Source organism: Bufo gargarizans, chromosome 1, assembly GCF_014858855.1.
Source record: "Bufo gargarizans isolate SCDJY-AF-19 chromosome 1, ASM1485885v1, whole genome shotgun sequence".
Classification (NCBI taxonomy): Eukaryota; Metazoa; Chordata; class Amphibia; order Anura; family Bufonidae; genus Bufo; species Bufo gargarizans.
The window spans coordinates 273736576-273761576 of record NC_058080.1 but is presented as its reverse complement, the minus strand read 5'-3'; the positions used below and the strand labels follow the sequence as shown (position 1 = coordinate 273761576).

The 25001-nt window shown below is 47.1% G+C and overlaps 1 protein-coding gene across 1 annotated transcript in view; it reads left to right on the top strand.

The window, feature by feature from the left end:
• Positions 1–13460: 13460 nt before the first annotated feature.
• SDAD1 (SDA1 domain containing 1) overlaps positions 13461–25001 on the top strand; it is a 54184-nt gene continuing 42643 nt past the window's right edge. Inside the window, exons 1-7 of the mRNA XM_044277279.1 lie at positions 13461–13710; positions 14735–14839; positions 16200–16298; positions 18923–19033; positions 19744–19815; positions 19907–20007; positions 23983–24040. Of these exons, the coding sequence (XP_044133214.1) occupies positions 13621–13710; positions 14735–14839; positions 16200–16298; positions 18923–19033; positions 19744–19815; positions 19907–20007; positions 23983–24040 (636 nt within the window). The 5' untranslated portion in view covers positions 13461–13620. The remainder of the gene's footprint in view (positions 13711–14734; positions 14840–16199; positions 16299–18922; positions 19034–19743; positions 19816–19906; positions 20008–23982; positions 24041–25001) is intronic.

Below are 25001 nucleotides of genomic sequence, written 5' to 3'. Positions count from 1 at the left end.
TGCACTTTTGCGGAGGGGTTAGAATACAGAGACAGCACCGCCCCCACAAATTGGGGGGGAGGCCAAATTTATGCAGTGTAGCTTCCATAAAGTCCCAGTCCACTCTATCAAATGCCTTTTCGGCATCGGTGCTGAGGAACACAAGCTTCTTCCCTTGTTTTAAAGCAAATTGTTGAGCTTGAAGAACTCTGAAGGTGCTGTCTCTGCATTCCCTGCCCCCCACAAAGCCTGATTGTTCGGGGGATATGATCCCTGGGAGTAGGGGGGATAGCCTATTGGCCAATACTTTGGCCCATAACTTGACATCTGCGTTTAGCAGAGAGATTGGTCTGTAGCTAGAGGGGACCTCGACATCTTTACCCGGCTTAGGCAACACAATTATATGTGCCTCTAGGGCCTGATTGGCTATATGGGAACCACTTAAAAGGGCGTTGAAAAAGCCCACTAGTTGCGGACCTAATTCCGAGAAGAACTTCTTATAATAGTGTAGTGTACGGGAGAGTAATACCCCGTCACTACAGAAGGGTCACTTGGGTATTGTCGTTCCCCCTGTATTTAAGGGGAGGTTGGTATAGAATATCTTGTCAATGTACTGCTATGTATTTTCCTGTTACTGTGAAACGTGCATGTGCAGGCCGGCTAGGGTGTAGTTCCAGCTCTGAGTCACTAGAGGGAGCTAGGGAACCCTAGGATATATAAGGCCCAGTCAGGAAGTAGTAGTAGGAGACAGACAGTGGGAGCAGAGGTCAGAAATGATCCTGTGTCTGAGTGAAGGCCAGGCTATGGGCCTGTGAGAGCAGAGCAGGCCTGAAGCCTGCCGGCTAGGAGAGGGTAGTAAAGGCCCTGTAACCGGGTTCCGGATCCAAGGAAAAGGTTCCCCTCCTGAGTCATCCTCCGTTTAGCTGAGACAGCATAAGCAAGCCATCAGCCAAGACACAGAATACCACAGAGGCCGGTCAGATAAAGCAAGAGGTACTCAAGATAACAGAGGAGGTACTAGATAAGGACAGCTTCAAGGGTACGCCAGATAAAGGGCATTAGACCTTGGAGAGAAAGTCACATGTGTCAGGACCAGTCAGGAATAGTGTGCAAGCCGCCTGTACTGCATCTCCTGCAATCAACACTCTGTATTATACATTGCTAAGACCGGCCATTCTGTAATTCCAAGAACCACCTGTATTCTTATGGAAAACCAACTGTCTTTCATGGAACGGCGCTTCCAACTGCGTCCATGTATGATTATAACTGATATTCAGTAAAGTTCCAGTTTTCGTTGGCTATCCTGTGCTTGCTTCGTTCTTCTACAATATCCTACACGGCGTGTCACCGTTTAATTGACACTGGCGTCACGAACTTTTAAATACCTGCCTGTTCCAGCATTTGCCCCAATTGAAGATGACAGTGGATCCCAGGTTAGTGAGTCAATCTGCACTACAAAGCCCAGCATACACTACTGATCCCCTGGGACACTGCATCGCTCTTTTTGGCGTCACGAACAGGATACGCATACTTCTGAAGTGCAGAGAAGTGTGAACTGTGTGCTTTAACTATTTCACCACCGTATTGCAAAGACTGTAACCTTTATTTCTAAACCTGTGGATTACAATTGTGCCTGGGAGGAATCAGAGGCGCTGTACTGTGTTGCGCTACCCCCAGAGAGAAAATCGCATTTGTGGACTGTGTTTTATTGGACTTTTCATCATCCTGCTTGCTGTCAGTGAATTGCGGCATCAGGACACTTAAAATGGCCGCCGACGCCATGAGGCTTTTTACTGCGCCATCAGGATGTGCAGAGGCGCGAATATTTGGCGCCGAAACCTTCCAAGAAGAAGGAGGAGACGATTGCCCTGGAGCGCCACCCACCTTGAGGAGTGACGACGCGGCTGACTACTTTGAAGAGTTACGCCTGGGAGGCGGGCCTCAGATTGAGGTAGACCGGCCCAGTGTGTGGGAGGAGTCAGTGTCGACTCTGCACCCAGTGAGTGAAGAGATGGCGTACGCGGAAGAGCCGGAGTTCGATGCCACGTGCGAGTGGGGCGCCGCTCCTCCGGACTCTCCCGAGTTGGGGCCGTGGGACCCTCTAGCCTGGACGGCCACCCCCTGGGCCCAGGCCATGGACTTGAGTATCACTCGCCCTCAGTCCCCACCGATCCGTCGCCGGCACGCAGAATGGCCGGCTATTATGGAAGAATTGAGAGCCGCGGTGGCTAAGAAGAACACCAGCCGGAAAAAGCGGTTCGAGGAAATGGCCAAGTCCATCCAAGGAGACTCCTTTCCGGGTAAGCCCCAGCTAGAAAGGCGCCGCGGGATCGTGGTGTCCTTTGACAAAGAAAAAGGCTACGGGTTCATCCAGGAGTTGGGAACTGGCCGGGACTTTTATGTGAACCGGCGGTCGGTGAAGCGGCACTACCTCCCGGAGCATCTCCATAATTTGACTATGGGAGAGATCGTAGAGTATACCCCCGCCGAACGTCTACGGGGCCCCTACGCTACCGCAGTCACTCGCCCGAAGGCGCCGGCTGAGACCTGGGACCCTGAGAAAGAGGGGACAGATCCGGGTGAGACAGAGGCAGTGCCAGTGGAATCGGCCCGAACTACCCACCTGCATAGCCAGGCTTACTTAAGTCCCGATGTCTTCTGGGAGCCCATCGTGCTGCAGGGGCTGGAGGAACGATATCCCCCTCCGGATGCGGTACGGCGAGAGGAGGAGAGAGAGCGACAGGACAGCTGCCGGCGGGCAGAAGAATGTGCTGAGGCCCGACGTCAAGCAGCAGCTGCCACCGTTACCCCAGAGGCCACTGTCCCTGAACCTCCGGTAGTTCCGACGACCTGCACCAAAGCTGACCTAGAGGCCCTACGCAAGAGGGTGTATTGGGTGGCGGACCTCGGGTGCGCAGGAGGCGTGCGGTGGTTCCCGTTTCCTAGGACGAATGCCGAAATGGAGGCAATGAAGGACAAGCCTCCCCCTCTAAAGATTGTCAGAGGAGATGGTTTCCAGATGTGGCCGGCCTTGCCAGAACAGTTGTTGCAAGTTCCGTACATCGACTCGTCATCAGAGGAAGAATATGACACTCGCCTGTGAGTACGCTGTTCCTCATGTCCGTCCCCTTAATGGCCGTTTTGTCCCTCCAGTTGGCAGAGCTGGTGAAGCTCGCTGCCAGTTACACACGGCCGGTGGCATTCTAACTGAATAATGGTGCCACTGTATACCACTGCTTCCAGCTGCCCTTGTTATGTTTGGGACATCCGGTTTGCTGCTATAATCCCAGTTGTGCCTTAGTTTGCACTGTTTTTCCCTTTTTACCCCCATTTCAGGTTGAAAAGACATTTTTATGTCAGCACTATTTTAAAGGGTAAGCAGGACTTGCCAGGATAACATGGCCCTGGTATTGTTAGAGTCCTGTATTGTCATTTTATATATGTGCTGCTGACTGTATTTAGTAACCGTTTTTTTTTATTCACGTCTATGTGCCCAGAGATGGACTTCCTATGTGCAAGCCTCTGAGAGGTTAATTTTATTATGGACTTATTTATTGTCATGGACTATCCTGGTTCTTTAAACATCCGCTGTGCCAGGTCAGCGCCCCCGTTCCACTCACTATCCTGTGAAAAAGAGAACGACGCCCCTTGTCACCAGACTTCACCTTTGCCAATTGGGTCTGATAAGAGTGTAATTGACATATATGTATGCATGTGTCTTTCTCTATTTCAGGTAATGATTCCAGTTGGGCGGGCCCTGATGGAGTACGAGGTCGTACTCAGCTTAAAGCAGCGGGGTATGTAGTGTACGGGAGAGTAATACCCCGTCACTACAGAAGGGTCACTTGGGTATTGTCGTTCCCCCTGTATTTAAGGGGAGGTTGGTATAGAATATCTTGTCAATGTACTGCTATGTATTTTCCTGTTACTGTGAAACGTGCATGTGCAGGCCGGCTAGGGTGTAGTTCCAGCTCTGAGTCACTAGAGGGAGCTAGGGAACCCTAGGATATATAAGGCCCAGTCAGGAAGTAGTAGTAGGAGACAGACAGTGGGAGCAGAGGTCAGAAATGATCCTGTGTCTGAGTGAAGGCCAGGCTATGGGCCTGTGAGAGCAGAGCAGGCCTGAAGCCTGCCGGCTAGGAGAGGGTAGTAAAGGCCCTGTAACCGGGTTCCGGATCCAAGGAAAAGGTTCCCCTCCTGAGTCATCCTCCGTTTAGCTGAGACAGCATAAGCAAGCCATCAGCCAAGACACAGAATACCACAGAGGCCGGTCAGATAAAGCAAGAGGTACTCAAGATAACAGAGGAGGTACTAGATAAGGACAGCTTCAAGGGTACGCCAGATAAAGGGCATTAGACCTTGGAGAGAAAGTCACATGTGTCAGGACCAGTCAGGAATAGTGTGCAAGCCGCCTGTACTGCATCTCCTGCAATCAACACTCTGTATTATACATTGCTAAGACCGGCCATTCTGTAATTCCAAGAACCACCTGTATTCTTATGGAAAACCAACTGTCTTTCATGGAACGGCGCTTCCAACTGCGTCCATGTATGATTATAACTGATATTCAGTAAAGTTCCAGTTTTCGTTGGCTATCCTGTGCTTGCTTCGTTCTTCTACAATATCCTACACGGCGTGTCACCGTTTAATTGACACTGGCGTCACGAACTTTTAAATACCTGCCTGTTCCAGCATTTGCCCCAATTGAAGACGACAGTGGATCCCAGGTTAGTGAGTCAATCTGCACTACAAAGCCCAGCATACACTACTGACCCCCTGGGACACTGCAATAGGCCACTGTGAACCCATCAGGGCCTGGGCTCTTACCTGATGGAGTTGAGTTCAGGACTTTTTTTACTTCGGCTAGTGAAATGGGGGCCAACAGTGATGATTTGGAGGAATCGTCCAGGGTGGGGAGGTTTAATGCCTTCAGGAATTGCTCAATCTCCCTTTTGCGCTCTATCCGTACCTCCTCCTGTTCCTCCCCTCTGAGGTTGTATAGATTATGATAGTAATCTCTAAAGATCTTTGATATGTCCTTTGAGTCAGTCTTAACCGATCCTGCTTGCGATTTCATGCGCTTAATGAAAACCTGGTCCTCTTGTTTTTTAATAAGCGTGGTCATTATTTTCCCGCCCCTATTTCCGTGGACGTAATGCTTGTGTTTCACTTTTAGATAGGCTTTAGACGCCTTAATGTTTAACAGCTCCTGCAATTCTCGTCTCACGATCTTTAACTCCTCCAGATCCCTAAGTGCACCAGAACGTTTGTGGGATGATTCTAGGCTAGCAATGCGAGATAAGAGGTCAGACATTTTACGCGTTCTTAGTTTGCTAATGTGGGACCCTAATGCAATAAATTCTCCCCTAATCACCGCCTTATGTGCCTCCCATATTATTGCCTGGGACATATTGGGTGTTGTGTTGGTAGCAAAGTATGACCGTATCTTCTGTGATATGGAATCGACCCTAGATTGCGAATCTAAAAGGGTGTGATTTAGCCTCCAGGTCCACTCCCTACTGCACAATTCTGGAAAACTGATGACAAGGGAGACCGGCGCATGGTCAGAGACCGTGATGTTGTGGAGAGTGGAGGACTTAATAGCTGGTAAGTATTTATCCTGCACAAATAGGTAATCCAACCTCTGGTATGAGTTGTGAGGGTTAGAATAGAACGTGTAATCACGTCTGTCACCATGCGCCGATCTCCAGACATCACTAAGGTGCAAAGATCTAAGACGTGACTGAACTGTTTTGAGAGCTCGGAATGAAACGGCAGATTTCTGGGCAGAGGAGTCAAGTAAAGGGTTCAGGGTTAGATTAAGATCGCCTCCAATTATCAATAGACCCGCAGCAAATGGACCAATTTTGTCCAGCACTTCTGCCATCCATCCAACCGTCTTCACGTTTGGTGCATAGAGATTACATATTGTGACAGTGACTTGTCCCAACTCTCCCTTCAATAATAAGTATCTCCCCTCCGGGTCCTTCACTGCGGACTGGAAAGCAAAAGGGGTGCCTCGCCTAAAGCCTATACTGACTCCTCTGGCCGCAGAACTACTGGAGGTAGCGTGGTACCACACATTAAAAGGGCTATGTTCTAGGTTAGGAACATGCGAATGAGAGAAATGGGTCTCCTGGAGGAGTATTATATCCGCACCAATTCTCCTGAGAACCTGAAACACTCTACTATGTTTTTTAGGGCTATTACAACTAGGGGTGGGCGATATAGGCGATATAGGCGATATGAATTTGGGCCACGATATGGATTTTCACCATATCGCCTATATCGCCGGACCGCGATTTGATCGCGCGCACCATGTTCTGAGCCGGCCGGCACAGCGGAGGGAGGAGGAGGAAGGAGGAGGGAGTCCCTCCCTCCCCACTGTGCGCGGCTGCCGCTGAACACCAATGAGGACCGAGGAGGAGGAGGGGAGGGACTGTGGCCACTGCACTACCAATGAATGTGCCGGCCATATCCCTCAGGGTCCCCCTCCTCCCCCCCATCATTGGTGGCAGTTTGCAGTTCCGATCGGAGCCCCAGCAGTGTAATGCTGGGGCTCCGATCGGTTACCATGGCAGCCAGGAGTCACGCTGCTGAAGTCCTGGCTGCCATGGTATGTTAGTGAGCAGAGAGCAGCGCATTATACTCACGTGCGCTGTGGCTGGCGGTCGCTCCTTCTTCTGTCTGTGCGGCGGATAGCTAATGCTTACAGCATTAGCAATGCGCCGCACAGACCTATGAGAAGAAGGAGCGACCGGCGGCCACAGCGCACGTGAGTATAATGCGCTGCTCTCTGCTCACTAACATACCATGGCAGCCAGGACTTCAGCAGCGTGACTCCTGGCTGCCATGGTAACCGATCGGAGCCCCAGCATTACACTGCTGGGGCTCCGATCGGAACTGCAAACTGCCACCAATGGGGGGGGGGGACCCTGTGGCCACTGCCACCAATGATTAATACTGGCGAGGGAGGGAGGGGGGGTTTGCGTTACCAGAGGGGGCAGATCAGAGGTTGGGGAAGGGAGGCAGATCAGAGGCTGGGGAAGGGGGGCAGATCAGAGGCTGGGGAAGGGGGGCAGATCAGAGGCTGGGGAAGGGGGGCAGATCAGAGGCTGGGGAAGGGGGGCAGATCAGAGGCTGGGGAAGGGGGGCAGATCAGAGGCTGCCGCCATGGTCAGCTCCCTGCTGTTGTGTGCACTATGCACAGGGCAGCAGGGAGAGTGTAAAGTCCTATTCACCCTAATAGAGCTCTATTAGGGTGAATATGACAAGGGTTCTAGCCCTTAAGGAGGCCAATAGTTAATAAATAAAAAGTAAAAAATAAATAAAATTTAAACACCCCCCCCCCCAATATAGAAAACAATATATCGCAATATATATCGCATATCGCACATGCTTAAAATTATATCGCAATATAGATTTTAGGCCATATCGCCCACCCCTAATTACAACCATGTACGTTGAAGGTGGAAAAACATAAAGTTAACGGAGCCATCTCATAGAAGTAACATTTTGCATATTTAGGTCACTTGTCTTACTAGACCGCCTGGATGTACTAAACAGGTTAAAAAACCAATTCAAACAATTACTGTAACTTAAAGGTAATAGCAAAGAAGTACGGTCTATTGGACCGGGGGGGGGGGGGAGGGGGCTAAAAAATTACACATGTAAAAACCATGTGTATCCCAACCAGCCCAGAACCCCACTTCTAAACCTCATGCGCAGTAGTATATATAATACAGCTATGATAAAGCTACTGTATAAAGCTATAATAATGCTATAATAAAGCTATCCTGACCAACATTTTGTTGAAGAAGGAAAGGCACAATACTCAGCAGATTGGCAGAGCGTAGCAATAGGCACCATAGCCACTCAGCTGGGCATGTGCCCTCGCCCAAAACAAGATGCTAGTAAAACTAAAGAATGTCAGAGATACTGGCTATCATGGACAATTTGAAAGGCATAATAAACCCAGGAAGGGTAGTTAACAGTTAACAAGGACGCAGTACGGCTGTGCCAATAATGCTACACTGCTAAGGGAGAAAAAAAAGATGCGTTAACAGTGAACCCTTAGTCCGGGACTCCTTGCGGCCACGCTCTTTTATTCTTCCCGGATCTCTGGGGCTTTGGCTTCATCCATCTAGACGCCTGGGGGAGCGGTGGCAGGTCCTCCGCGGGCAAGACGGGTAACCAGGAGGGAATCTCGACCGGAGGCTGTTGGAGTGCTTCCCACACAGGTGGTAAGTCCTCAGGCGATCGAACGGTGTAACGGCGGTTCCCTACCGTAATTGAGATCCCAAATGGAAAGAGCCATCTGTATGGGAACTTGGACGACCGCAGGAGATCCGTGAGGGGCTTCAGTAAGCGCCGTTTTTGCGCTAGATCTTGGTAGACTTGAACTTGGACTCCTTGAAGCTTCACTTCTCCTTGCTTCCTAGCCGCTTGGAGTATTAATTCGGTGTCTCTGAAGCTTAAAATACCGCAGATTATATCTCTTGGGTTATCTCGGGACGCTGGCTTCGGTTTCAATGCTCTATGCACTCTCTCCACAGTAATGTGTGACGCTTGCTCTGGGCCTAGTAGCGTACGGAAGAGGGAGTCCATGACCTGAAAAAGGTCTTCCTTATCCTCCGCCTCTGGAAGCCCCCTGAGCCTGATGTTCCTTCTTCTATTCCTGTTCTCCTGGTCTTCCATTTGAAGCAGGAGCGTGTTCATCGCCCTGGCATGCGAGAGCAAGGAATCCTTTACAGACGCATGAAAGGTGAGTATGGCGTCCTCCGACTGCTCAAGCGCCTCAACGCGGTCACCTATGTGGTGTACGTCCGCTTTGATCGCCACTAGGTCCGCGGCTAAAGGAGCTAGGGTTCGCTGTAGAGCCTCCTCAAGAATCTCCCTGGTGAGACCAGACCTTTCGTCGCTGTGCGATGTCTCGCCATCTCCTGGAATCTGGGTGGGAGCATGATCTCCTGTAGCTGAGCCGGGAGGTTTCGGCGCCATCTTGGAGGGCTGTGCTGCCGATTTACTCAGGAATTTATCCATCTCTAGGCTGGAATTCGGGTCCTCTCTGCGTCCCGATGCAGACTGCATGCACTCCTTCGATTGAATCTTCATACCAAGGTCAGAATAGCGCTAAGAATGAGGCTTAGACGGGTGCTGGTGGCGAGAGCTCTGCTAACAAGCAGCCGCCATCTAGCTCGGTCAGGCCACGCCCCCCACGATTCACAATTTTTTAGTCACCTTGTCCCCCCAAAAAATAGGATAGGACTGTTCTATTATGGGCTGGACGTTCCATAAAATGCGTAATGCACGTGGCTTTTTTGTTTTATGTTTAAATGGTATTGAGTATCGCAATACTTTTTTATGGGATCGAAATTGAATCACAATTTTGGTATTGTGACAACCCTAGTCACGGGGGCATAACGTCATCTCAGGTCTTTTAGGTCACCAAGAAATGGCATCTAGTGGTTATAAATCCCCGCGGAGGTGCCAGGCCTGTGATAACAGTCACTGCGCTAATGACCCCCAATGTTTTATTGACTGAAAGGCATGTTTATGATGCCAGTAAGCACTTATGATGGGCACACTCTGAACAAACCATTTATCAGAGTTTTCCGCTAGCATGTCCCATGGGAGCGCCGAAAATAGCTGATGGCTGCTATCTCCAGCACTCCCATAGAGAATGAATGGAGCAGCAGGGCACATGCCCGACCGGCCGCTCCTTCAGATTAGAGGGAACAGTGACCCTGTTCTTGGTGGGGCAACTAAGAGATATTACTGTATGGTGGCATCAAGAAACATTATAATATATGGGGGCAACAAGGAAACACGAGTACATGATGAGTGTTTTTTCTTCTAAATGGGCATTTATCGCGCTACATATCAGTATCGCAATAAATTTCCTAATATTATATCAGAATATTTTTTATATCGCCCAACCCTACTGGGGGGCACTAATGGTGAGCATTATTAATTCTGGCGGGCACTAAAGGAGGTATTAGTATTACTGGTGGGCACTACTGGGGGCATTATTAATACTGGGTGACACATTATGACATAGCTACTAAACACCCTGTGTTAAGCCACACCCCCACGACCACACCCCCTTTGGGTGCAGCCAATAGCCGGCGCTGACCTGCTCCCCTTGCGTCATGTGTGACATCAGGTGGAGCGATGCAGGAAACACGGACCAGTAAGTATTGTCAGTATTAGTGTTGAGCAAACCTGTGTTTCAAGTTCGGCGTACAAGGTTCAGGTTATCTATGAATTCTGTTATGGATTCAGCTGCCAAGGACCATAAGCTATAGTCTGTGATAGCGGAATCCATAACAGAATTCTTAGATATCCCGAACTCGAACCTTGTACGCCGAACTTGAAACACAGGTTTGCTCAACACTAATACTGACAATACTTACTGGTCCGTGTATCCTGGAGCAGGTCAGCGCCGGCTATTGGCTGCACCCAAAGGGGGTGTGGTCATGGGGGCGTGGCTTAACACAGGGTGTTTAGTAGCTATGTCATCCAATTTCACAAACAGCCCCCCCCCCCCCATGTGCCGGGCCCCTCACAGGTATACTTACCACGCTCTCTGCTCCGCTCCTGGTCCCCGCACTGCCGCTTCTCCCTGTACACGGATGAAAACATCCATGGTCGGGGGGAGCAGCCAATGCATGCGGGGACAAGCCTCCCTAGCATCACTGGCGATGCTAGGGAAGCACGTCCCCATCCCATCCTGCCATTGGCTGCTCCCCCCGACCATGGATGTTTTCATCCGTGTACAGGGAGAAGCGGCAGTGCGGGGACCAGGAGCGGAGCAGAGAGCGTGGTAAGTATACCTGTGAGGGGCCCAGCACATGGGGGGGGGGGGCTGTTTGTGAAATTGGATGACCCCTTTAAGGATACTGGGTGGGATTGGGTGTGTATAGTTATGTTTTGGGCAGAGTTAGAGGTGTGGCTTAGGGTACGCTACTTTCACACTGGCGTTTTGGCTTTCCGTTTCTGAGATCCGTTCAGGGCTCTCACAAGCGGTCCAAAACGGATCAGTTTTGCGCTTAATGGATTCTGAATGGAAAAGGATCCGCTCAGAATGCATCAGTTTCTCCCATGATACAGAAAATCCAGGGTGATATAGACAGGTGGCTGAATCTCCCGCTCTCCCTGCTGGGAAGATGTCATTTATTAAAAATGATCAGCTTTGCGCGCTTATTGTACCCTATGCAGACGATCCCGTTATTAATTAAGCATGCTGATATTCAGACCCTGGAGTCTGCATTCCGGTATTTTTTATGGAAAGGCAAGCGTGCAAGAATATCATTGAAAAAACTACAACTCCCTAAAGAAAAGGGGGGAGTGAATTTCCTGGATATTAGGAGGTATAACCTCGCCAGCAACCTCAGACATGCCTTAGATTGGATGACGGGGAGAAGCAGTTTTTCCAATTACAAACTGGAATCGCATCTGGCTCACCCTTGGTCCTTGTCTGCACTGATTCACACTAAATATGCCAAGTTGCCTCAGATTCTGAGAAGCAGCTTAATAATAAAGGACACGGTGGCTACGTGGAAGGCAGTGCGGAAGGAATATGGGTTACCTTTTTCTTTATCTAAGCATATGTCTCTCTGGGGGCATCCAGAATTTGAGGAGGTGAGGCTTAACAAACAATTCCGTATATGGAGAGACAAGGGAATACGCTCTGTAGCGGATTTGTGGAATAGTACAGACCGCCGATACCTCAGTTTCGGGGAACTGTGCAACAAATATGACTTACATTCTAGTCAACATTTGGCATACAGGCAGGTATACAGCTTCCTGAAAAGTAAGATAATTGACTTGAGTAAAGAATTTCCCACAAATAAGTTTGACCTACTAGGAAACGTGAACGCTTCGCCTTTATCCTTGTCAGATCTACAAGGTAGACTACAAGAGGCCAGGTGGGCGGCCTCCCCTCTCCAGCCATTTAAGGCATGGGGTAAAGGGCTAGATAGGCTAGGGGACCATGAGGATATTTTGAAAGGGTGGTTATGTCTGCGGAACGTGATTCCTAACGAAATATGGCGGGAGACTCAATTCAGGATAGCACACAGAGCGATTTATGGGTTCTATAATACCAGATCAGCAGTGCAGGCGAATAAAATTACGCACTGTCCAAAGTGCGCGCTGGAAAATTCCGACTTACTTCACGGTCTGTGGGCATGCCCAAAGATAGCGGAATTTTGGGCGTCTGTTGAGAAGTGGTTAAAAGATGTAATGCATGTCACAATGTCACTAACTCCGGACTTTACACTGTTCCACTTTTATCCCGAGGGTACGAAGATGACGCAAATTACTCATATATGCATTATGGCAGCAAAGCGTTGCATTCTCAAAAATTGGTTACTCCAAGCTGTCCCATCAATCGGGGAGGTAGTTACTCAAATAAAATGGTGTCTAAGTAGGGAAATCTTTGCGGCAGAACAAGGCGCGGAGAAAGATTTGCAGAAACTGATGACCAGATGGAGAGGATTTATCAGTAAGGTATTGGATCCGACAGAAATAAAGGGCATTATGGCCCCTTTGAAGCAGACGTCTTGGTATCTCCTAGAGCAATTGAAGGGTACTTTAGGTAACTTAGAGCAGTAGGGTCAGGGGGTTTGGGTTTAGGGGTAAAACAAAGTCAGACACGAAATAGGGAATAATGAGAGTTCTGGCACAGGTTACTGTAGGGGTTATTACTGGGGCTTATTCAAAGTAGGGTGGGAGGGAAGGGGGGCGGGAAGGTAAACTCATGTATTCACACTTACTTAGCATGATATATGTATAAGATTGAAATTTTTGCCGATGTAATGTGGATTTCGGATATATGTATCTTGTACATGCTATGGATGTCTGATGATCTAAAAACTAATAAAAATTTGGTTTAAAAAAAAAAGAATGCATCAGTTTACCTACGTTCAGTCACCATTCCGCTCTGGAGGCGGACACCAAAACGCTGCCTGACATCCGGATCCGTCCCCTATTGACTTTCAATGGAGTTCATGACGGATCCGTCTTGGCTATGTTAAAGATAATATAACCGGATCCGTTCATAACGGATGCAGATGGTTGTATTGTCAGTAACGGAAGCGTTTTTGCAGAACCCTGCCCGATCCAGTAATAATGCTAGTGTGAAAGTAGCCAGTATGAAAAAATTGCTATGGCACAATATGAGGGCCACACATACTGTCCCTCTTAATGTTTTTGGGAGTTCTGATCATGTAATCTGTTCATTGACAAGCTTTCACCTGTTTTATAACATCTTTCAATATAAGAAACATTATCATGAGCCATGAGTCCTACCTAGTGACAAAACTCACCCCATGACCCCAGCCAGTGTGACCTGAAACCGCCACACCGCGTACTCGGACGGCAATCTCCTGTGAGGACACTAGATGGCGCCATGTTCCATGGTTGCTCTCTCAAAGTTTTGTCCCATTTGAGCTGCCGTCCTGACGTAACGCGCAGCCCTGACGGCTAGGAAATTCAACATGGTGTCCTCCAAGTATGTACACACGTGTGCTGGGTATTGAACCTATTGCTGACGTGATAGTATAGCGAGCACGGTACATCAGGTGATATAGGAGCGCCTGCTGCTGGTTCTGAGAAGCCTTCCACGGAGCCGCCATCATGTCCGGCAGAAATAACAACAAGCTGCCGACTAACCTGCCGCAGCTGCAGAACCTGATAAAGAGGGACCCGGCCTCATACACGGAGGAGGTGAGAGCCTGGACACTCCGGCTGTAAATGACGGCCTGTCGTGGGATGGTTTAGGGGCTGGCAGTGTACAGCTATGGGGAAATCCGCTGCGTGAATGACGCCAAGCCCCGCTCCGGACAGCAGAGACACGGAGCAGTAACATGACTGATAATGCTCTGTGCATCTCTGTGACCTTTTTACTACAAAATCGCAGTGGAATAAAGTTATCGTAATTTTGTAGTAAAAAGGTCACAGAGAGGCAGGAACATTATCAGTCATGTTACTGCTCCGTGTCTCTGCTGTCCGGAGCAGGGCTTGGCTGTCTTTCACGCAACGGATTACCCGCATTGGCATCCGCTCGTGTGAAAGAGCCCATACAGTCGCAGAAAAGTCACGTGACTTTTTCTATAAAGGTAGTCAATGATGTGACATGCTGCGGCTGGACCCTAAGGGTATTGGTACATGGCAACACTGGTCATGGCCAAGATGGCAGAGTAGCGGGGATCTCATAGAAATGAATGGGATCACCGATACTCTGCTATCCTGACTGTGACAGCTGTAGTCGTACCCTAAGGGTTTATTTGGTAAGGCTTTGGTAAGGGAATCTGACCAAGTTGATGGAAAGCCTTGCTACACCTACATGCTGTGCTCTCAGTGTGATGGGACGACAACCCCTATCATCCGGCCGTGAATATAAAAAAAGAAAAGGAAAAAAAAACAGAATGTGTCTGATCACGGGCGTCCTACTTCTGGAACCCTTGCCGATCTGCTGTTTGAAGACCTGTGACTCTGTCTCCTTTGTGTGCACCTCTAAAGTGAACGGGATTGAGCTGCAGTACCAAACTGTTTATATACCGTGTATGGAGAGGCAGCAGGGCTGGGGGACTGACCACAGGGACCGCCACTGTTCAGAAGAACCGGAGACCCATGTGCCCTTATTTTCCTGTGATGTTGGCAAAGCATGCACCCCCCCCCCCACTCCCATTAATCTCTGATGGTGGGGTTTATACCATGGTAAATACTAAGACATTCTTGTTTCCTAAAGTTTTTACAGCAGTACAAGCACTTTCAGTCTGTCATTGAGGTGTTCAAGCTGCGACCAGACCGACCGAACAAGGATTTGGCTACATTGGTCATGTTTATGGCACAGGTAAGAATTGTTCTGAACTATTTTGGGACCTGCTTGCTATTAAAGGGTCACTCAGATTTCAGAAAGCTTTTTATATATCATAGAGAAATAGCAAAAGTCTCTCCCCCCCCCCCCCCCTTGATCGCTAATAGAGAGAAGCACTCTCGTATCGCGCTCTCTCCCCTCACTGCAGCAGATAGAAACAAGAAAGGCCATTCAACTTCCTATTCAGTCCATCCTCTATAGCGATGGGCTGGAGCTTCTCTTTCCTCCTTCTAGTGATCGGTGGGAGTCTCAGGACTCGGAACCACTCCGATCAAAACCTTAGATATGTCTCTATGACGTGTCAAAGTTTTAGGAAAAGTCAGTGACCATTTAAGTACTCATCTAGTGATAGCTGATACAGAAATGACTGGATTTTGTAGGATCTGTTTGTAAGGGTCCATTCACATGACCATATCTGTTTTTGCGGTTCGCAAGACAATGATACTAGCCATGTGCATTCCGCATTTTTTGGATTGGAACGTCCTGCCCTATTATAGAAATGTCCGCCGCAAAACGGACAAGTATAGGACATGGTCTAAGTTTTTTTGTGGATAGCACATGGTGTGCTGTTCGCATCTTTTGTGGCTCCCATGAATAGGTCTGCAACATTGCGGAACGGTTGTGGACAGAAAATATGGTTGCGTGAATGGGCCCTAAGACTGAGAACATTTATCTTCATCTTCTCCTATAAGTGACGTGTTATTATTGTGAACCACACTGATCACTAGAGTGGGAGTCCCTAATCACTGCACAGCATTTGGGACCCCCATTCTGTTGATTGTGGGAGTTTGAGCAGTGGGGGGAAAAATGCCTTTAAGGCCAGTATTTCATGGCGGCTATCCAGTCTAGAACCAGCCCTGTACCTCACATGGATCCAGAGATCTCCCCATTCAGTGCTCTGCTAGATTGATATCAATCTGGCAGCTCAAAGGGAGTGTCTTCTCTGCTGCAGCTAAGGGGGCGTGTCCATGCTCTCCCTATCCCAGCTCAGGAGCCAGTTGAAGGATGAAACTGAGCATGTGCGGCCATCTCAGTGAGCAGGTCAAAGAAATAAGAAAAAAGCAAACAGCAGGTGACGCTACACAGACACATTTTATTGAATAACTCTGTGGCTTTGCTAACTTTTTAATTACATATAAATACAAAAGTATTCAGACCCAGGTGCTGGTTTGAAAACTGTAGAATATTTTTCGTGGGACAACCCCTTTAAACTCATCTCAATAGAAAAACAGGCCAGTCTGGGTGTTGCGGTCTAATCCATAGAATAAACTGTTACCGTGTTGCATTCTAGAAACTAGCCTTGATGTAATCGTGTATGTCTTGTGGTGCTTTCCAGACTGCACACTGTTATCCACAGCATCTCGAGGATTTCCCTCAGCAGATGAAATCCATCCTGTCTTCACAACACACAGTCATGGATCCAGATCTCAGAATGGTAAGCTGTTTTCTACATAATACGTTCTGGATGATTGCCCTTTCATACATTTTCAGGTTTATTTTGGGTCAGGAATATGCACTCCAGGTTTAACGCACCCTCAGGATCTGTTAGGGCTGTTTGACACGAGCGGATGCCGTGCGTGACATCCGCTCCGTGAAAGAGTGCCAAGACCCGATGCAGACTGCAGAGGCACGGAGCAGTAACATGACTGATAATGCTCCGTGCCTCTCTGTGACCTCTTTACTACGAAATCATAGTGACCCCTCAGGTGCAGGAAAAATACCGGATCCAGCATTCAGGCAAGTCTTCAGTTTTTTTCCGCCGGAGATAAAACCGTAGCATGCTGCAGTTTTCTCTTTTGCCTGATCAGTCAAAACGACTGAACTGAAGACATCCTGATGCATCCTGAACGGATTGCTCTCCATTCAGAATGCATTAGGATATGCCTGATCAGTTCTTTTCCAGTATAGAGACCTTAGGACGGAACTCTATGCCGGAAATGAAAAACGCTAGTGTGAAAGTACCCTAAAATATTAAGTTTAAGGGTTCTTTCATACTTGCGTTCTTGTCTTCCGGGATAGAGTTCCGTCGTCGGGGCTCTATGCCGGAAGAATCCTGATCAGTTTTATCCTAATGCATTCTGAATGGAGTGAAATCCGTTCAGGATGCATCAGGATGTCTTCAGTTACGGAACGTTTTTTTGCCGGAGAAAATACCGCAGCATGCTGCGCTTTTTGCTCCGGCCAAAAATCCTGAAGACTTGCCGCAAGGACGGATCCGTAATTAATGCCCATTGAAAGGCATTGATCCGGATCCGGCCTTAAGCTAAACGTCGTTTCGGCGCATTGCCGGGTCCGACGTTTAGCTTTTTCTGAATGGTTACCATGGCTGCCGGGACGCTAAAGTCCTGGCAGCCATGGTAAAGTGTAGCGGGGAGCAGTACACTTGCCGTCCGTGCGGCTCCCGGGGCGCTCCAGAGTGACGTCAGGGCACCCCAGGCGCATGGATCACGTGATCGCACGGCACGTCGTCCATGCGCATGGGGCGCTCTGACGTCATTCTGGAGCGCCCCGGGAGCCGCACGGACTGTAAGTATACCGCTCCCCCGCTCCCCGCTCCTACTATGGCAACCAGGACTTTAATAGTGTCCTGGGTGCCATAGTAACACTGAACGCATTTTGAAGACGGATCCGTCTTCAAATGCTTTCAGTACACTTGCGTTTTTCCGGATCCGGCGTGTAATTCCGGCAAGTGGAGTACACGCCGGATCCGGACAACGCAAGTGTGAAAGAGGCCTTAATCCCTCCCCTTTCCCAATTTTATATATAAATAAATAAACATATTACATAGCGCTGCGTCTGAAAAGTCCAAACTATGAAATTATTTAAAAATATCTCCTGCGGTGAGCATTCGCCATTTTTTGTCACCTTGTCACCCCCAAAAATATGATAGGACTGTTCTATTATGGGCCGAACGTTTCATAAAATGTGAAATGCACGCAGCTTTTTTATTTTTTTTTGTGCGGTATTGAGTATCGCAATACTTTTTTATGACGAAAGCAAATAAAAATTTTGGTATCGAAACAACCCTATGCCGATCTGATCAGCGTAGCGTTTTCATGATACCAAAATTTTGATTCGGTTTCGATTTGGCGACTAAATTTCATTTGGCTCCTACATTTTTCAGTTCAGGAGCCAATGGCTACTAGGTATTTATTTTTTTTTATTTTTTTTTGTCTGGAGCACAGGATTTATGATTCTATGTAACCCTTACAGTTCTGGAATGGATTGGATAACACTGACATAATGCAGTCACTGTTATCCAATACATTCCAGAACTGTAAGGGTTATATAGCATCATAAATCAATATAATGCTATGCGGCCCCGGCAGTGCTGGAAGTGCAGGGAGGGTGATGCACTGCGAGTCTGGAGCGTGACACTCGCTCGTCTGAAAGCGGCCTTATCTTACCCTGTAAACTTTTAGTAGACGTTTGCTGTTTTATGTACAGGAATTGTTATTACAGTGTAGCGTGAAGACAACCTGCCCTGTGAAATGGGAGAGAGCCTCACTTCATAGCATGTAGTCTTAAAGGAGTCTGTCACCAGGGAATTCACTGTTAAATCAGGCAGAGCCTTGTAGGGCCAGGTCTTTTGAATGTAATGACACTTTCATGAATGTTAGGGAAGCTCGTCACCGTTGCGGGCCGCTATTGACTGCTACCCCGGTCGCCGGATGTTTTGATCCACACGACGGGGAGATGCAGCGGTGGCCGTGCAGGGATCTGGAGTGACTTGGGTGCCAGGGAAGCCGGGTAAGTATGATCTATAGGAGGGTCTCCCGGCATTGTGGGATATTTTTTGAATTGGATAACCCCTTTAACCAAACATTTGGATTTTTGTAGTAACCATAAAATCACTTTCTCATTGATTTCACTGGGGGACACAGATCCCGCGCTCTGTCAGCCTCCTAATGGCAGGGCCTATAATCTATGGTGCAGTTACCCCCATTGAATTAAACCGAAAAGAGTTTTTATGTTAAGTACGAAAATCCAATTGTTCTGGGTGTAGTTTCTTTGTGTATTCCCTCATATGTATTGACTAATTTGCTTGTTGTCTTCCAGACTTTATGCAAAGCTCTGGTTTTGCTGCGAAACAAGGATTTAATAAGCCCTTCAGTTCTTCTTGAACTCTTCTTTGAACTTTTGAGATGTCAAGATAAACTCCTAAGGAAGGTAATGACATTTACAATATTAACATGAATTCTTAGGGCTAAATTAAAACGTTTTTGTGTTTTTAATAAAGGCATCCAGAAGATAGGGGGGGGGGGGGGGAAGAGTTTTGTAAGTGTTCCTGTGGGGGTATGGCAATACTGCCACAATATAGCCTCCATATTACAACCAAGAACCTGGACATCCCGTGGTTCTACCACACTATAAAAATCTAGTGATGATCTATGTTCAGTTCAGCAGCACTGTAGTTCGTCTATATATAGTTGCCAAAATGCAGCCATAGTGCGGCTCTTCTGTTCTGTTGAAGTGATGGGGGCCTATATTGGTTATCCCCACCAACAGTTTTTCACTAAGGATTTTTACAGTTAAGATGAACACATCTCGCCAGTTTGCTTATTAAAGTGTTTGTCCCCCTACCCACAGGAGATGCCATTTTCCCCAAATGAATGGACAGTTGGCTGAGCATACGTGTTGCCACTCCATTCATTCTCTATGGGACTGCTGGCAATAGCTGAATACACTATTCATCGTAATCAGTGGGTAACCCAGTGATCAAACCTCCGCTGAACAGATAATTATCCCCCTACCCTGTGGATGGAGAATAAGTTTTGATCTTGGCACAAACACATTAATGAAAAAGAAATAATGAAACTACTGTGAATCAATCTTTGCAGACTGCCATTAATTCCTATCACTCTTTTTATCTCAAATAGACCTTATACACTCACATTGTGACAGACATCAAAAATATAAATGCCAAACATAAAAACAACAAAGTGAACACGGTGAGTACCCTCTCCTATGCATCTGATTTGGGTAAGAATACCCCGAGATAGCTTTTGTAAGATAATTACACACTTTTTACGTCTCTTGTAGACTCTGCAGAACTTTATGTATACAATGCTTAGAGACAGCAACACAGTAGCTGCGAAGATGTCACTGGATGTCATGATAGAGCTATACAGAAGAAATATCTGGTAAGTAAAGCCAGCGTGTGTGCCCGTCCTTTTCTGCTTCTTACAGTGAAGCACTTCCAGCTTTGTGACTAGAGTCAGCTCTGCAGTGCTGGTTTGGATTTTCTTTTTGTTATTTTGCAGTTTGTCGTAGTTCCTGGCTATAAATGGATATTGTGTAAGAATCTGTCTATCCTTTACCATGATTTTATAGTTAACGTGTAAAATGTATCCCCATAAAACATTAGAGCACATTTACTAATACTTTCTAAGGCCTCTTTCACACTTGCGTTGTCCGGATCCGGCGTGTACTCCACTTGCCGGAATTACACGCCGGATCCGGAAAAACGAAAGTGTACTGAAAGCATTTGAAGACGGATCAGTCTTCAAAATGCTTTCAGTGTTACTATGGCACCCAGGACGCTATTAAAGTCCTGGGTGCCATTGTAGGAGCGGTATACTTACAGTCCGTGCGGCTCCCGGGGCGCTCCAGAGTGACGTCAGAGCGCCCCATGCGCATGGATGACGTGCCATGCGATCACATCATCCATGCGCCTGGGGCGCCCTGACGTCACTCTGGAGCGCCCCGGGAGCCGCACGGACGGTAAGTATGCTGCTCCCCGCTACACTTTACCATGGCTGCCAGGACTTTAGCGTCCCGGCAGCCATGGTAACCACTCTAAAAAAGCTAAACGTCGGATCCGGCAATGTGCCGAAACGACGTTTAGCTTAAGTCCGGATCAATGCCTTTCAATGGGCATTAATTCCGGATCCGGCCTTGCGGCAAGTCTTCAGGATTTTTGGCCGGAGCAAAAAGCGCAGCATGCTGCGGTATTTTCTCCAGCCAAAAAACGTTCCGTTCCTGAACTGAAGACATCCTGATGCATCCTGAACGGATTTCACTCCATTCAGAATGCATTAGGATAATCCTGATCAGGATTCTTCCGGCATAGAGCCCCGACGACGGAACTCTATGCCGGAAGACAATAACGCAGGTGTGAAAGAGCCATAAGACTTAGACTAGCCAGTCTAAAAATATGGCAGATTTATCAAATTGGCCTTTGCTGGAGGATAAATTATTAGGTTATATTTTTGTACAAATTATGCTGTGCGCTGTTAGAAAATGTAGATTTTGGAACTATGGCAGCTGTTTGCCGTGTACAGCATTGTCAGGATCACGACTTGGACTCTGTCAGCGATTTTACTAGGGATCGGCCGATATTCAGGATTTTGAACGCTATCGGTATCAGCTTTTTTTTTGCCGATATTCCGATAGTGTATGGGAACACAGATCGCGCTGCTGACAGCGCTCTCCGTGTTCCCTCAGCAGCAGCACAGGGGAGAAGGAGCAGTGTCTCCTCCCCCTGTGCTGCTGCTGCTGCCGCCAATGAAAAGACAGGGGACAAGAGGAGGGGATGAGCTCTGGCCACTGCGCCACCAATGAAGCTTAATCTCTAATGTATTCATATACAGGAGGCGGGAGCTGGCTGCAGGATCACATAGTCGGCTCCCGACCTCTATGAGCAGTAGCTGTGATCTGCGGTAGTTAACTCCTCAGGTGCCGCGGATCGCAGCTACTGCTCATAGAGGTCGGGAGCCGGCTATGTGATCCTGCAGCCAGCTCCCGCCTCCTGTATATGAATACATTAGAGATTAAGCTTCATTGGTGTCGCAGTGTGCCCCCCAGTATTAGACATTGGTGGCGCAGTGCGCCCCCCTCCCCCCCCAGTATTAAGCATTGGTGGCGCAGTGCGCCTCCCCCCCAAGCCCCCCCAGTATTAAGCATTGGTGGCGCAGTGCGCCTCCCCCCCAAGCCCCCCCAGTATTAAGCAGTGGTGGCGCATAGGGCCCCCCCACCCCAGTCGCAGTGCGCCCCCCCACAGGATCCCCTCCTCCCCTGGTCCTCCGATCGGAGCCCCAGCAGTGTAATGCTGTGGCTCCGATCGGTTACCATGGCAGCCAGGACGCTATTGAAGCCCTGGCTGCCATGATAAGCTCCATGCTGCTGTGTGCACAAAGCACACAGCAGCAGGGACAGTGTGAGCTCCTATTCACCCTGCTAGATCTCTATCAGGGTGAATAGGACAAGGGTTCTAGTCCCTAAGGGGGCTAAAAGTTAGTTAAAAAAAAAAAAAAGTTACAAAAATAAAAACACCAAAATATTAAATATAAATGACAAAGAAAGATTTACAAAAAAAAATAAAAATACACATTAACAATAAACATGAATTTTTATTTTTTTTTCAAAATTGTCCCACACAATGAATACCAAACAGGAAGGGAGTAATGGCAATCCAATGGTTACCGCCCTGTGAATTTGAGTTCGATACAGTAAAAGCAGATGCAGTGCCTTGCAAAAGTATTCACCCCCTTGACTTTTTTCATGTTTTGTTACATTACAGCCTTAAGTTCAATGTTTTGTTAATCTGAATTTTTTGTGATTTGATCAGAACACAATAGTCTAAGTAGGTGAAGTGAAATTAGAAAAATATATAAATAAAACTATTGTTTAGAAATAGAAAACAGAAAATTGGCATGTGCGTATGTGTTAGGAAAGCCCATAAAAAGCTCTGGTGCATCCAATTATCTTGAAGTCACATAATTAGTGAAACGATGTCCAGTCCACCTCTGTGCAATCTAAGTGTCACATGATTTGTCATTACATATACACACCTTTTTTTAAAAGGCCCCAGAGGCTGCAACACCTAAGCAAGAGGCATCACTAACCAAACACTGCCATAAAGACCAAGGAACTCTCCAAACAAGTAAAGGACAATGTTGTTGAGAAATACAAGTCAGGGTTAGGTTATAAAAAAAAAAAATATATCCAAATCTTTGATCCCCAGGCGCACCATCAAATTTATCATTACCAAATGGAAAGAACATGGCACAACAGCAAACCTGCCAAGAGATAGCCGCCCACCAAAACTCACGGACTGGGCACAGAGGGCATTAATCAGAGAAGGCAGCACAGAGACCTAAGGTAACCCTGGAGGAGCTGCAGAGTTCCACAGCATAGACTGGAGTATCTGTACATAGGACGACAATAAGCCATACGCTCTATAGAGTTGGGCTTTATGGCAGAGTGGCCAGAATTGCTTTCAGCTAAAAACACAAAGGCTTGTTGTGAGTTTGCAGAAAGGCATGTGGGAGACTCCCAAAATGTATGGAGGAAGGTGCTCTGGTCTGATGAGAAAATTGAACTTTTTGGCCATCAAAGAAAACGCTATTGCTTCACAATAAAAAAAAAAAAAAAAAAACATTTTTAAAGTTGTGGGCATGATCTATAAATTAAATGATGCAAATCCTCAAACAATCCATGTTAATTCCAGGTTGTGAGGCACCAAAATACGAAAAAAAAGTCAAGGGGGTGAATACTTTTGTAAGGCACTGTAGATGGCCTGAGTTTTCGTGAGGAAGCGCGCTGCCCAAATATGGATTAGGCCACACATTTCTTTGATGTATATCAGATTGTAGGGATTTTATGTATGACCTCGGTTTTATCACCACAAACACAGATTTTTAATGAATTTGTAGATGATGGACAACTATTACATGACCTCCTGTTTCTGTGTTTTTAAGAGTACATGCTCTTGGTGTATACACTTGTGGCATATATGAGCTTTGTACACTATCATTATTATGAAAAATAATAATAAATAATACAAAATATTTTTATTTTGTGTGTTGGGTGTAAATATTTGTTTTGGTGCTTTTTTTTTTTACTTCATTTACATGAAGGTGGACATGGTTGTCAACAGTCTGTCAAGGCAACTTTAGTCATTATGTTGTGTGCTTTGAGGAAAAATATATTTTATAAGTTGCTACTTTTTAAAATTTCCAGCTTAAAACCAGATGTTTGATCTTTCCACAAGGCTATGTTGTGATGGCTTATTAGTTATGAAGATACGTGCATGTAATTGACCTTGCTAAAACACCTCTGACGGCTAAATAAGTTTTTTTTTTGTTTGTTTTTTTTGTTTTTTTTTTCTATCTCAGGAATGATGCTAAAACAGTGAATGTTATAACAACCGCCTGTTTTTCTAAAGTCGCCAAGGTGAGCTGACGAACACAAAATCAATCTTTCCCTTTAACATTTTTTATTCTGTTCTGAGTAATTGTGTAATACAGTATATCTTTATATCCCCAAATCGAAGCAAGGGATTGCTAGCTGTGAGCTCTTACCGTCCTGTAAAAATACATTTTGAAATGAACCAGCATTGCATTTTGGGCTTGTTTGGATAAAGAATGGTGTTTAAAGGCTGACATTTACTTAAAACCAATGTTACTTCTACATACACTATATGAACAAAGGTGTTGGGATACCTACACAAAACTTCATCCATACGAGCTTTTATGACATCCCACTCTAAAGCCATAGACATTATTTTTGGAGCTGGTCCCTCCTTTGTAGCTATAACAGCATCTGCTCTTCTGGGAAGACTTCCTAGAAGATTTGGGATTGTCTGTGGGGATTTTTAACCATTCATCCACAAGAGCATTTGTGAGACTAGACACTGATCCTGGATGACCGAGCCTGGCTTGCAGTCTCCATTCTAGTTCATCCTAAAGTTGTTTGATGGGGTTGAGATCAGGGCTCTGAGCATGCCAGTCAAGTTCTTTCACACCAAACTCTCCCAACCATTCCTTAGTGGACCTTGCCTTTGTGTACTGGGGCACAGTCATTCTGGAACAAAAAATGTCCTTCCACAAACTGTTCCCAAAAAGTTGGAAGCATACAGTTGACAAAAATGTATTGGTATGCCATTAACCTGTTTGGGACACGTGACGTACCGGTACGGCATGTTGTCCCAGTACTTAAGGACACATGACGTACCGCATTTCCGATCCCCTGCGGGCGGTGATCAGAACAAGGTGCCTGCTCAAATCATTGAGCAGGCACCTTGGCTAAATGCGCTGCCTTCCTGTGAGATCCAGCCCCCTGGATCTCACACGCCGGAAGCTGTATGAGTAATACTCGTTTCTCATACAGCCAATGTATTGTAAAGGATTAGACC